The sequence below is a fragment of the Acartia tonsa genome, chromosome 3, assembly GCF_053477335.1.
Source record: "Acartia tonsa isolate MP-2025a chromosome 3, ASM5347733v1, whole genome shotgun sequence".
Taxonomy (NCBI): Eukaryota; Metazoa; Arthropoda; class Copepoda; order Calanoida; family Acartiidae; genus Acartia; species Acartia tonsa.
In genome coordinates, this window is record NC_137262.1 from 32521009 (window position 1) to 32535410 (window position 14402).

Sequence of the window (14402 nt, forward strand, 5' to 3'; positions counted from 1 at the left end):
TTATATTAGTCTGTGTTACTTATTTGATTTTAAAGTGGCCCAATAGACCGAGAATGTTCACAAGTTTAAAAAGCATAAATATCCAATAATATACTACTTCTAAAAATTCTAATATTTGGAATTTAAAATCTCTTTGTTTTGTTCATTTTAGTATAGACATTTTTTTAGATATTGTAAAACTCGAGAAAACTCATAAAGCTAAAGTAAAAAAAGAGCAGACATGAACTATTGTCTCAACCATGACACTTTGGTTGAGCTTGGACTTCCGAATTAGCGGGAAGTTCACGAGATCAGTTGGCGAACATACAAAACCCCCAATACCAGGAACCATCAAGTTTCAACAGCAGGTTTGAATATAGATTTATTGATGAAATTATTTCAAAAGACCTGAAATTACAAGATCAATTAATAAACAGAATAAAATATTATTCGTTATCTTAAAACTTTGAGCACTAAAAAAAATCTTTTTCTTTTCTTATGGTTAAAGAATCTTTGGAAACTTTGGCTTTAAAGGAAAATTATTTGGTTTAATAAATCATTGTTAAATGCAACAATAAGGCACATAAAAATTACTAAAACATATATTAAACATAATTAAGTTTCATGTTTAGCTGGCTAAAGCCTTTTTTTAAAACTACATATAATCGTCCTATACACCATACTTCTTAATCAAATTAACAAATTCTACCTGAAGCTCTTATGGTTTCAAATCCCTGATATACTAGGGTAGTTCACACTCAATGAGACCAATGATAGGCCCAATTTTGTTCTCCGCAATCTTCACACTCTCATATCTCATTCAAAAGTAAAGAACGTGCGCTTCAAAATAAACAAACACTCTATGCCGCGCCACATTATGAAAGGAAAGCCCTAAAAGACGACATTTGCGCTTTGATTTTGGTTTAATGATAAGGAATTTAATTTCGAACTTGATAAACACAAAGCTTCCTCGAAAAGAGGTTAAGACACACCCCCCGTTTGAAAGTCAAATTAACTTCCTTAACGAGATTCAAGGTTTTTTTCGCGCTGAGCACTAGCAACATTTCTCACTAAACTCAACTCACCATAATCACATGAGAATGGCCACATCCCGAAAACGTGACAATTTTGCTCCTAACTAAATGAAACCCCGTGAAATGCATACACAATATTATACTCCTCACTAGGACTCATAATACCTCACATTTTAGGATAGAAGGATGGGGATTGGTTTGTACCATACAACATTCCGTGCACATGACAATCACAAGATCACATACACAATCCTAAATAGATAATCCTATTAATCATGATGTTGTAAATATAACAACTATACTAATTAATAATCATTTCATAATCAATAGGCAATAAATCATTATTAATAAATCAATAAGTACCTACGAAATCAGGTTGAAATGTAAATGTAAACAAATAATGTAAAAATAAAACGAAATAAATCTTAGACAAGAAAATTAAGATTTATAGGTACTTAAAACTAAATTTGTTAAGCATCAAAAAGAGTAGTAAGAAAAAATTTTTCAAAATCCTTGGGCAGAAAGTTTTTCAAACCTAATGAATAAGAACTGTAATATCTTAATCAACAATAAAACTTTTTAATACTTAAAGAATAGCAAAATATTAATATCTTCGTTAGAATTTTCATTGAAATTATGAAAAAAATACCAATTTTTCTTTGTAAAAAAAAAACTTTAAATATGAATTTTCAATCATTCCTTGATCTGAATAAAAATGTTTTACTTGATTGAAATTCATATATAATTTTAAAAAAATCTGCTAAAATACTTGATTTTTTTTCATAGAATAAATATCGAATCACGCAACCTCGACACATTTATTCCTTTTTGTTAAACTTTTCAGGTAAGTTTTAAAATGAATTGTACTTTTGAAAAGAAATTAAACTCAATAAAATTAAATTTGAGCATATGAAATAGAAGAATATTTAATCGCATTTCATTTGATTCTTATTTTAGGCATAAAAATAGGCATATGAAAAATGTGGCTTTTTACTAAAAAAAATCTCAATTTCCATAAAATAAGAATCAATTATTAATCATAATTTTTAACAACTGCCTGACTGATACAGCATGTTCTTCTAGGGGAGATTTATCTGTCAGTCTGAACAAGACTCTTGCCGTCTTTCTTCCATCCTCAATCCTCGTCACTCGGCCCATCCTCAAACATCTCATCAGCGGATTGGTACTCGTAACCAGAACTACATCTCCATCAGCTAGTGGCTCTGCCATCTCATCCTTCCACTTGGACATCCGTAATATCTTCGGTAGGATCTCCTGGCGGTAGGCAGTCCAAAACTGGGCAGATAAATCTTCCAACAACTTCAACCTGGAGGAAATTTGGTCCTCCGGTTTCATCGCCACATTGCACAACGGCTGGCGGTCAACATTTCCCAGCAGCTGGCCAGGGGTAATTAGCCGCCAATTCTCCACGTCGTTCGCAGCTTCAATCGTCAGTGGTCTGCTATTCATAATTTTACTGACCTCCGCCAACAGCACCAGGAGCTCGTTGAAATTAACAGAACTATTCACCAACTTCTTGGACAGCAATCTCTTGGTTAATCCCACCATTTTCTCAGCCTGCCCAATATAATGGTGGGCTCGGGCCGGGATCTGAGACCAAGAAAACTCTACCTGGCTGCCCAACCTCTGCTCTAAAACCTTGCGAGCACCGGATAATTGTGTGCCCATGTCGCTTACTATGATCTTCGGCAAACAATGAACAGCTTCCAACTTGCGCAGGGACAACAGGATACTGCTGGTATCATACTTTTCCAAGGCATCTAACCACAACGCCCCTGAGAATCTGCAGACCACCACGAACACCCACACCTTCTTCGTTGCTGTCTGACTCCTCGTTTTGGCGGCAGCTCTCCTCGTAACCAGCGGACCCATCAGGTCGACTTGCACAGCTTCAAAAGGCCTGCTCGGGACCAACTTGTCAGGTAACACCTCCTTCATGGTAGCACGACATTCCTTAGCCCTCTCAACACTGCAGGGCCAACATTTCTTCACTTCCATGATGGCCAACCTCCTTGCCTTCACAATCCAGCACCAACGGCGGCTCTCAGCTAAAGTTCCACGGACACCAGAGTGAAGCTCAACATGTGCTTCTCTCATAAAAACAGCAGCTAACCAATTACCAGGCTCCAAAATTATTAAACCTGGCATGTCTTCAAATATCATTTTACGGCCGCCAGTAATGGCGTCAATGACTGGCTGTCCTCGACCAACCATTTTAAGAATCCTCATCTCCCTGGTCACATAATTTCCACCGGGACCAACGACAGGCCAGGTCAATGATACTTCATGCACTAATGGATTTAATGACGCATAATTGCCTTTAGCATCATTTATCCACTCATCCTCTTGGCTTCGTGACACAATGAAAAGTTCCGCCGCCGCCATAAAATTGTACAAAGACGGCTTGTACACAGCATCTGCGGCTGCTACATGACTACCAGCGGCTGTAGCCTTACCTTCTTGTCTGCTCTTTAGCTTCTTCAACCAGGTGTTCGCAACTTGCAGGACAGCTGCCATAATACGTTTGGCCTGTCCAAATGATCTCCTGTGCTTAAACCTAAAGACATCTTCAGCGGCTTCTCCGGCAACTTTCATTGAACATAACTTAACCATTTTGGTATTCAACTCCTCTGGGGGTAAAACTTGCTTGACTTCTTCGGCAGTTTTCACCGGCCACGCACTTTCATCCTGGCGCAACCATTCTGGGCCCAATCTGTACCTGGAACCTGGTCCCAAATCTGATACTTTGCAGGTGCTTCTGGTGCCCAAATCTGCAACGTTTTGCGTCCCCGGGACCCACCTCCAGTCATCCTTGTTGGTCGCAGATTGAATTTCTCCAATACGATGAGAATTAAATGTGTTCAACATAGCACTGTTGGAAACTATTTGTGATAAAACACACGATGAATCAGTAAAATACATCACTCTGATAACATCAAAAGGCAGGGCATCTCTGACGGACTTTGCCAACCTTGTGGACATCTGGCACCCCATCAACTCAAGGCGTGGAATTGACTCACACTTGACCGGCGCAACTCTTGACTTGGTGGCTAGCAGAAACGTTTCAAAACCTTGTCTAGTTGGCCACCTCAAATATGCATTAGATGCATAAGCCTCTGATGACCCATCCGAAAACATCATCAAGGATGGAAGGCCAGTTGGTTCATCCGGGACCACACAACGGTCAAACTCCAATTTAGCGACCTCAGCTCTGTCCTCCAGCGACTGAACAAGTTCATCCCGTAGACTTTTTGGAATGAAATCTTGCCAGCCCAAATTCAGCAAACAAGTTTTCCGCAGGACAAGTTTAATTCTCAACAGAATAGGGCTGCAAAGCCCGATCGGGTCGAAGGTTTGGGCGGCGAACCTATGGACCATCTTCTTTGTCAGATTCTCGTCCAAGGCGTCCTGGAGGTTGTACAAATCAGCATCCTCTTTCACCTTCCTTCCCTTGACTTTACCATCTTGGTTGACTCTTGTGGCGATGGACAACACATCGGTGGCTGGCTTCCATATCAGCCCGAGAACCTTGGTATGCTGGCAATCATCTCCAGAATAAATGACTTGTTTGAAGGAAAAACTACCTTTACCGATAATCCTGTCGGCCTCTTTCATCATCTCCTTGGCTTCTGGCTTCGATCCTGCTCCCGAAATAACGTCATCTATGAAGCTGTGCTTCTCAAGCTTGACTGCAACTGGAATCTGAGGTAACTTGAATTCCTCATCAGGGTAGGTAGGTATTTGTGGCTCCTTCCATAATTCAGGTTTGGCAACAATTTCACTACCATTTATTTGTCCCTCTCCATACATCTCCTTGACCTCTGCTTCACTCTTTCCGCCGAACAGGCGGGACGTCAACTTCAGGGCTGTAACTGCCAAATTTCCCGCAGCTAACTCGCCGAAATTTACAACTTTGGTCAGGTAAATTTCAAGTGGACCATCTGGCGTCGGGGAAAATAAAACTCTCTTCATCTGGCTGTCGAACTCTGTGGCCAGGATGGAGTTATAAAACTTGGAGATATCCGCGGTTATACCAACCTTGTAACCGCGGAAAAGCATCAAATGATAAAATATCTTCTGCATTGGCGGCGGGCCTCCCAGCATTATGTTATTAAAACTGGTACCCTTGAACGTCAGAGAACTATTGGCACACAATCGCATGGGTGTGGAACTTGAATCCTCCTTGAAAGCAACCACTATTGATGAACAAGACTTAGGTCCTTCATACTGCAACTCTTCAGGCGTGGCTTTTTGGAAAACGCCTCTTCTTATGGCGTCGTTGAATACCTCCACATACATTCCATAGGTACCTTCCTTGACCATCCTGGCACGATCCTTTTCAGCAATTTTGCGGGCTAAACTTTCATTGTAGGGTAAAGTGTGAGGATCTTCAATATAAGCATATTGACCTGTCCACTTGTTGGACTGCAAGTCTAGGGTTAAACCTGCCTCAATTATCCTCTGCCTCTCACGCTGGTCCCAGGTAGTGCCGTCGGCCATAGCCTTGCACTCTTGACAAGCAGTACATCCTGGACAAAGTGCCTGCGGCTGTATGCCAAACGATTCAGACGTCAGAAAGTCTGGCAAAGTGCCTCCACTGACACTGACAGCCTTATAAGCCGACTTTTGATCTCCAGCTCCACCATCAGCACTCGTACAGATAAAACCACTACCAAAAATGGTTCGCCACAACATAGACTGGCCCACTTTCTGGTAGGTTGAAGGAAACACGTCAGGATGTGTATTTCCAACGATGATATCTAAGCCTCCACTAATATATGTAAACCTTTCTGGCGGCATTTTAAATATCTCGGCGGCAGTTTCGGGGTGGACCGAGCGCATCTCGTTGGCCCCGCCGAGGGTAGGCATGACAGCTGCCTCAAACTCCCTCAGATTGCCGTCCCTATCCTTCAGATAAAACACAACATTGCGGCAGGAAGACTCACTGCCATCAGCTACAGAAATAGTTGTATATCTGCCAGTAGATTTCAGCTTCAACTTGTTGGATAACTTCTCAGACACAAGTGGCAAATTTGCCCCGGAGTCAAACATTACCGTGGCGTGGCAGGTGCCGCCGCCAGGTGCTACAACAGGAACTAACTGAAGTAAGAAGGTACAGGGGCTGGGTGCAGAACTTGACTTGTAAACTGTATTCACACCAGCACTAGCCTCATGGAGTAACCTGGAATGGTATCTGTCGCAATTATTGGTACCACAAACACCAAGCTTATCAGACTTATTACACTTGTCAGCAGTATGGCCGTCACACAAGCAGAGTTCACATAACTTCTTCTGCTGGACAACTTTCTTCCGGTCAACCACATCCATCTTCTTAAACGTGAGGCAACGGAAAATCGGGTGTTTCTCCTTGCAGCTCTCCACAGGACATGCACTGTTCCACTTGGAAGCCTTGCCCTTTCCAGCCTTTCCATTCTTATCGTCGCTGCGGCCAGATACTTGCGCGGCGGCAGCTCTATCACGATTTCTCTTGCCGGCGCCACTATCATAGGACATATCACCGGCCAACATGGCACCTCTTGTCCTCTCCAGCAGTTCAACAATCTTCGGGATGTTTGGTTGGTTCATGCTACCAAGCTCCATCATAATTTTGTCCCTCAAATTTTCAGGGCACTTGTCTTTAAAAATATGAATGAGAGTTAGGTGGTTGTAATCCTTAGCTGCAGAACCAACGATGGCTTCTACCTCCTGCATCATGCTCTTGAAGGTAGCAATTGCGCTAACCACGTCCACAGGTTTATCCACAGGTTTCATCTTGTTCAACTTAGTTAAAATCCTCATGAACCGGCGAGTGTTTGATAAAAACATCTGGTCAAGAAACGCCCATTGTTCATTGTGATCTCTAATCGCTGACACTTGCTTGCGTAGTTCCGGGTTGGTTATCACCTTCTCCATACACAACATCAGACTTAACCTCTGGTCAGCAAATCCATAACCAGAGCATAGATCCTTAAAGACCTGTTTAAAGTTTGGGTAATCCGTGTCAGTACCGTCGAACGACGGCAACAAACTGTTGTCCCAGCGCCCATACTGCGGGTTGGAACTCCGAATATCCACAGTAGACATACTTCTGGAGAGCATGGCAGGTGTCCCACTCTCATCCAGGTTAGATGAACGACGTTCCATCTCTCTAAGCCTTCGGTACATATCACGTACTTCTTGGCGCAACTCCACGGAAATTTTAAGCACTCCCATGTCCATCTTCACCTTCTCAATGACGTCGAGGTTCCTGGCGACAGTGCTTGACCTCGCGTCATCTGAATCATTGTCAAGCCAGTACAGAATTTTTGTACACTGCTCCAACGACGCATAAACTTTATCTGCAACAGTTTTTTGCTCACTAGCTTCATCCAAATCACGCTTAAACTCGCGCAGCTCACTAGTCTCCACGGCAGGTTTTAGACTTTTTATTAGGTCAGATTGGTCCTTGACCTCACTAAAAATGTCACGAATTGATTTTACATTCACATTTTCACATGAACTAAAACTTTGGCAGGCTTTTAGATTGTCATAAAACAATTTTAACTGTTCATCAAAAACTTCTAGCCTTTCACTGCCAATAGCGATTGCTCGCTCAATTTTCTGCTTTTTGGTTAGTGGCATATTGATTCACTAGGTACTTATTTCACAGAAAAATTGTCACAGTTTATTGCATCAATAATTCACTAGATGCTATTGATCTCTTGATGAATGCTAACGCCTATTCATCAGATATTTTGAAATTGTCTCAACCATGACACTTTGGTTGAGCTTGGACTTCCGAATTAGCGGGAAGTTCACGAGATCAGTTGGCGAACATACAAAACCCCCAATACCAGGAACCATCAAGTTTCAACAGCAGGTTTGAATATAGATTTATTGATGAAATTATTTCAAAAGACCTGAAATTACAAGATCAATTAATAAACAGAATAAAATATTATTCGTTATCTTAAAACTTTGAGCACTAAAAAAAATCTTTTTCTTTTCTTATGGTTAAAGAATCTTTGGAAACTTTGGCTTTAAAGGAAAATTATTTGGTTTAATAAATCATTGTTAAATGCAACAATAAGGCACATAAAAATTACTAAAACATATATTAAACATAATTAAGTTTCATGTTTAGCTGGCTAAAGCCTTTTTTTAAAACTACATATAATCGTCCTATACACCATACTTCTTAATCAAATTAACAAATTCTACCTGAAGCTCTTATGGTTTCAAATCCCTGATATACTAGGGTAGTTCACACTCAATGAGACCAATGATAGGCCCAATTTTGTTCTCCGCAATCTTCACACTCTCATATCTCATTCAAAAGTAAAGAACGTGCGCTTCAAAATAAACAAACACTCTATGCCGCGCCACATTATGAAAGGAAAGCCCTAAAAGACGACATTTGCGCTTTGATTTTGGTTTAATGATAAGGAATTTAATTTCGAACTTGATAAACACAAAGCTTCCTCGAAAAGAGGTTAAGACAACTATATGTAACTCTGCACAGATCAGGGACCCTGTCCCGATGTTGAATTGGGTATTTTAAATCAGCTAAAAGAGTCCTCAATATAAACAAAGCAGAAAGATCAGAAAGCAATTTGCTAGCCGACGAACAAAGTCTCCTCCACTTGGGCGAGATAGTTGTATGAATTATACATCATAATACTTATACATTTATTCAAATAAAGAAATAAATGACCCTTGAATTTGCCCTGAAAATCCCATAAACGTCTAGTCTGCAATTAATTGTACACTAACCTTAAATAATTAATCAAATAAAATGGCTGAATATCTATCCCTTGTTCCTGTATTGTGTCGCGAGACAAGAAAGTTTACGATGCATAGTTAGTTAACCATTTCCAGGGCTGCGGAGCCATGATATTTCTGCATAAAAAGCGAAAGTTTTGTAAAATTAAGAATTGCAAGAGTTACTTTCATCAAAATGATCATGAAATTATCCGCTTGCCATAAATGACGAATTGTTATGCTTTACAGGGAAGCTTCATTCGTAGTTTATATTTAGTGTGAATATATTAACAATGTATCTTATTATATAAAGTAGTAACCTTTTTTGTCCGTAGTAAAGGATTTTGCTAACAGCAGAACCGATATGGTTCACCTTTACAGCAATGCTTCTTCCTATAAGCAGTATGTGTGTTTTTAGAGTCTTAAAGAGAAATTTACTGAGATCAAAAAATATCTTCCAATAGGAGAAGGATAATATAGTTTTTCATTTATTTTTGGCATTTTATTGATGTACAATTTCAAGGGTCAAGGTCAACTATATGGCTTTAATAAAAAGTGGCCGTGGCTGACATAATATCGACAGTAGATCTTTTCATGAAAATACACTTTTTCGAATTTTAGTCTTCTGCTAACCTAAAAAGTTACTTTAGGAGCCTAGAAATACATGTACAAAATTTCAGCTCTCTATCTCTACTGGCGACCTAGCGCCAGGCATGTAAAATATCAACAGATAACGGTAGCACGGCGGTTTTAACAATATCTCAGCAATGTGAAGGTTTTAAGCTCTTCTGCATATTTCAATTTAAACACATAAGGACAAAGATATATTATCCCAAAAATCTTTTGTCAAAGTCTACTCTACACCTAGCGCCAGTCAGTTTTCTAAAATCATGCATTTTATACCTGTGAAAATAGAAATCGCCAGCGCTAGGTGTAGAGTAGACTTTGACAAAAGATTTTTGGGATATTATATCTTTGGCCTTATGTGTTTAAGTTGAGATATGCAGAACACCTGAATTCATCTTCCAAGCCATTCTCTAGGCATTAAATTTTTTTTATGAAATAACGGGATTTCAAAACTGCCCTTTGAAAAGGCCTAAAAAATATCTTTTTTTGTCACTTTTTTCACTGCTTATAGTTACAACTTATTAAGATATTATGCTCAGTTAATAAAAAATCGGCGCCTCCAGCACCTAAACCGGCAAAAACTGGCAGTTAAACTTCTGTGCCCCTACTTGCCCCCCTCTTCGGTAAACAGTAGTTATCTCAAGAAGTAAAAGAGATATCAACACACAGAAAGAAAGCTTTTTAAATAAAACTGAACTAAGTAACTATTACACATTTAATTTTAGGACTTTCCTTCTAGGGGCTTGTGGAGCAAAAGACCCACCAAAACACTATTAATATGAGTTCTGAGCTTATCTTTAAAGATATCAACCTGATTTTTAAAAAAAATCTTTTGTTACCATAATTGAACTCAGTAACATTTACAGATTTCATTTTGGGACTTTTCTTCTAGGGGCTTGCTTAACAAAAGACCCCCAAAAACTAAAAATATGAGTTCTGGACCTATTTTTAAAGATATTAACCTAATTTTTTTTGAGAAAACTTTTTTCACATAACCAAACTCAGCAACCTGTACAGATTTCATTTTGGGACTTTCCTTTCAGGTGCTAGTGGAGCAAAAGACCCCCCAAAACACAAAAAATATGAGTTCTGAGCCTATTTTTAAAGATATCAACCTGATTTTTTTAAAGAAAATTTTTTAAATAAAACTGAACTCAGTAATGATTACACATTTCATTTTGGGACTTTCCTTTGAGGGGCTTGTGGAGCAAAAGACCCCCCAAAACACAAAAAAATGAGTTCTAAGCTGATATTTAAAGATATCAAACTGTTTTTTTTAAAGAAAACTTTTTTAACATAACCAAACTCAGCAGGGGCGTCCAAGCTTTTTTTTTGGGGGGGTAAAATTGCTTGGTGGGGGGGGGGTAATTACCCACCCTGAAATCTGTTGGTAAACAAAATATGCCCCCAGGGTAAAATTTTTTTTTGGGGGGGGGGTAATTTAAATTTTATTGAATATTTGATATTTTTTTTGTTAGAGATTTTTTATTTTTGGGGGGTATTCAAAATTGTTTACCCCTCCTAAATACCCCCTCCTAAATGGTTGATATCTTTAAAAATAAGTCCAGAACTCATATTTTTAGTTTTTAGGGGTCTTTTGCCAAACAAACCTCTAGAAGAAAAGTCCCAAATGAAATCTGTAAATGTTACTGAGTTTGGTTATGTTAACAAAGTTTTCAAATAAAAATCAGGTTGATATCTTTAAAAATAAGCTCAGAACTCATATTTTTAGTTTTGGGGGTCCAACTAGCCCCTAGAAGGAAAGTCCTAAAATGAAATCTGTAAACATTACTGAGTTTCATAGATGTCCAAGAAGAGGGGTAAAGTGGGGATTACCCCCCCCCAAACGAATTTGGGGGTGCCCCCCCCCAAAAAAAAGCTTGAACGCCCCTGCTGAGTTTGGTTATGTTAAAAAAGTTTCCTTTGAAAAATTCAGGTTGATATCTTTAAATATCAGCTCAGAACTCATATTTTTTGTGTTTTGGGGGGTCTTTTGCTCCACAAGCCCCTCAAAGGAAAGTCCCAAAATGAAATGTGTAATCATTACTGAGTTCAGTTTTATTTTTGAAATTTTCTTAAAAATTTGGGGGTAAATTTTTGGAAGGTAAACAAAATTTGCCCCGGCCAACAGGTTTCAGGGGGGGTAATTAACCCCCCCCCCCAAAGCAAATTTTACCCCCCCCCCCCCCTCTAAAAAAAAAAGCTTGGACGCCCCTGCTGAGTTTGGTTATGTTAAAAAAGTTTTCTTTAAAAAAATCAGTTTGATATCTTTAAATATCAGCTCAGAACTCATATTTTTTGTGTTTTGTGGGGTCTTTTGCTCCACAAGCCCCTCAAAGGAAAGTCCCAAAATGAAATGTGTAATCATTACTGAGTTCAGTTTTATTTTAAAAAATTTCTTTAAAAAAATCAGGTTGATATCTTTAAAAAAAGCTCAGAACTCATATTTTTTGTGTTTTGGGGGGTTTTTAGCTCCACTAACACCTGGAAGGAAAGTCCCAAAATGAAATCTGTATAAGTTGCTGAGTTTGGTTATGTGAAAAAAGTTTTCTCAAAAAAATTAGGTTAACATCTTTAAAAATAAGTCCAGAACTCACATTTTTAGTTTTTGGGGGTCTTTTGCCAAACAAGCCCCTAGAAGAAAAGTCCCAAAATGAAATCTGTAAATGTTACTAAGTTCAATTATTGTAACAAAAGATTATTTTAAAAAAATCAGGTTGATATCTTTAAAGATAAGCTCAGAACTCATATTATTAGTGTTTTGGTGGGTCTTTTGCTCCACAAGCCCCTAGAAGGAAAGTCCTAAAATTAAATGTGTAATAGTTACTTAGTTCAGTTTTATTTAAAAAGCTTTCTTTCTGTGTGTTGATATCTCTTTTACTTCTTGAGATAACTACTGTTTACCGAAGAGGGGGGCAAGTAGGGGCACAGAAGTTTAACTGCCAGTTTTTGCCGGTTTTGGTGCTGGAGGCGCCGATTTTTTTAACTGAGCACAATATCTTAATAAGTTGTAACTATAAGCAGTGAAAAAAGTGACAAAAAAAGATATTTTTTAGGCTTTTTCAAAGGGCAGTTTTGAAATCCCGTTATTTCATAAAAAAAATTAAAATGCCTAGAGAATGGCTTGGAAGATGAATTTAGGTGTTCTGCATATTTCAATTTAAACACATAAGGCCAAAGATATAATATCCCAAAAATCTTTTGTCAAAGTCTACTCTACACCTAGCGCTGGCGATTTCTATTTTCACAGGTATAAAATGCATGATTTTAGAAAACTGACTGGCGCTAGGTGTAGAGTAGACTTTGACAAAAGATTTTTGGGATAATATATCTTTGTCCTTATGTGTTTAAATTGAAATATGCAAAAGAGCTTAAAACCTGCACATTGCTGAGATATTGTTAAAAACGCCGTGCTACCGTTATCTGTTGATATTTTACATGCCTGGCGCTAGGTCGCCAGTAGAGATAGAGAGCTGAAATTTTGTACATGTATTTCTAGGCTCCCAAAGAAACTTTTTAGGTTAGCAGAAGACTAAAATTCGAAAAAGTGTATTTTCATGAAAAGATCTAATCGACAGTATCATGACATTATGACTGCAAACTTGTGTTAATACAACTGCGACACATTTTTTGTAAAGGGTAGTTCATGTTACTTTTCTTTGTCTTTGGATCTCCTTCACTGTATCATATAACTAGCATGCAGGGCGATTATGCAAGATTTTTATCTCAATAAAATAGAAACTGTTAAAAAGATCAAGAGTTGCTGCGCTGCGCTTCTTATGAGACTTAAAAAAATGGATTTATTGTTACTTGGAAGTTACATCAAATTATCATGTGCTCTAATAAAGTGAAACTTGAACCTAGCTAAAATAACGATCCCACCCATCCACCTCCTTCACCCCATCCCGTCACCTCTTACTGGATTAACAAAGTGATCAATAAATGATTTTCATGTTAGCAACCTAAATGGACGACAATTTTCCCCCCGTCCTGATATCCATGTATATTTTATATCCATTCTTATAAATGCAAGATGTTTATCTGAATGAAATAGAAACTGTAACAAAAATTTCACCTTTGCTTTAGTTTTAGATCAAAGTAATTAGAATGCCTGAAATAACAGAAAAAAAGCTTTACATTGTCGCGTAGTCGGGTAGGTGACAAGTTTGGTTCCTAGCCAAGATTTTGTTATTTATGCAGTATAAAAATGATTTAGAAAAGAAACTGACCCTTTCTAGTGAGATAAATTTTCCGGGATGGAGGAGGGTATAACAATTGTGTGCCATTAATACCCTGTGATCATCATTTAAAGAAATGCAAACCCCACCCCCCCCCCCCAAAAAAAGAAGAAAAAAATAGAGGTATAACAAGATAGGTGGTACTAGTTAGAACATCATTTGGCCCCCCTTTTCCAGTAAATATATTACATCCATGCTATCAGGAAGTTCCAGTTAACCCCCCCCCCCTTTTCCAAAATAAAAAAACATAGACGTCCTTGCATGCACTGTGGGCTGCCATGCATTTGGTTTGAAGTTTCAGAGCCAAAATTCAATAACAATAAACATACCTACAATACACTGATATTTTGTCCTATAATTACATTTTTTCTTCTTCTTTAGTAATTCTATTGGTTTATTTTATATTTATCATCAAACTTATCAGAGTTTGTAATTAATTGTAATTAAAATATTCGCAAAAAGGGCAATTTTGTCTTTAAGTATTGAAGCAATAACATATAAAAAAAAAAGAAAAAAAAAGTCGTTCATAGTCAAGATCTTATTTTTGTTCAGGTATTGTTTGATTTGTACACTCAGACTTAAGTTACACACTAATAGCTTTACTTCTATTTTAAATCAGGTATCTAAGACAATGGCCAATAAATTCATGATTCACAAAGTTACCCAATCTGTAGATTAAAATTGGTGGTTGGACACTTGACTTAAAGATACTGTGGTAAGACGGCAGCATACGGACAAGCCTTTCATAGAGTTGCTATGCTTT

The 14402-nt window shown here is 38.2% G+C and overlaps 1 protein-coding gene across 1 annotated transcript; it reads right to left on the reverse strand.

The window, feature by feature from the left end:
• Nucleotides 1-2000: 2000 nt before the first annotated feature.
• Nucleotides 2001-8381, reverse strand: LOC145313925 (uncharacterized). The gene is made up of 2 exons (XM_080153579.1): nt 8235-8381; nt 2001-7933 (listed from the first exon to the last, which is right to left on the reverse strand). The coding sequence occupies exon 2, from the start codon at nt 7653-7655 to the stop codon at nt 2040-2042; it is 5616 nt and encodes a 1871-aa protein (XP_080009705.1). The 5' UTR covers nt 7656-7933; nt 8235-8381; the 3' UTR covers nt 2001-2039.
• Nucleotides 8382-14402: the final 6021 nt, after the last annotated feature.

Bases quoted from the DNA above. Each gene is read 5' to 3' on its own strand.
- LOC145313925 (XM_080153579.1), bottom strand. From the start codon at position 7,655: ATGCCACTAACCAAAAAGCAGAAAATTGAGCGAGCAATCGCTATTGGC.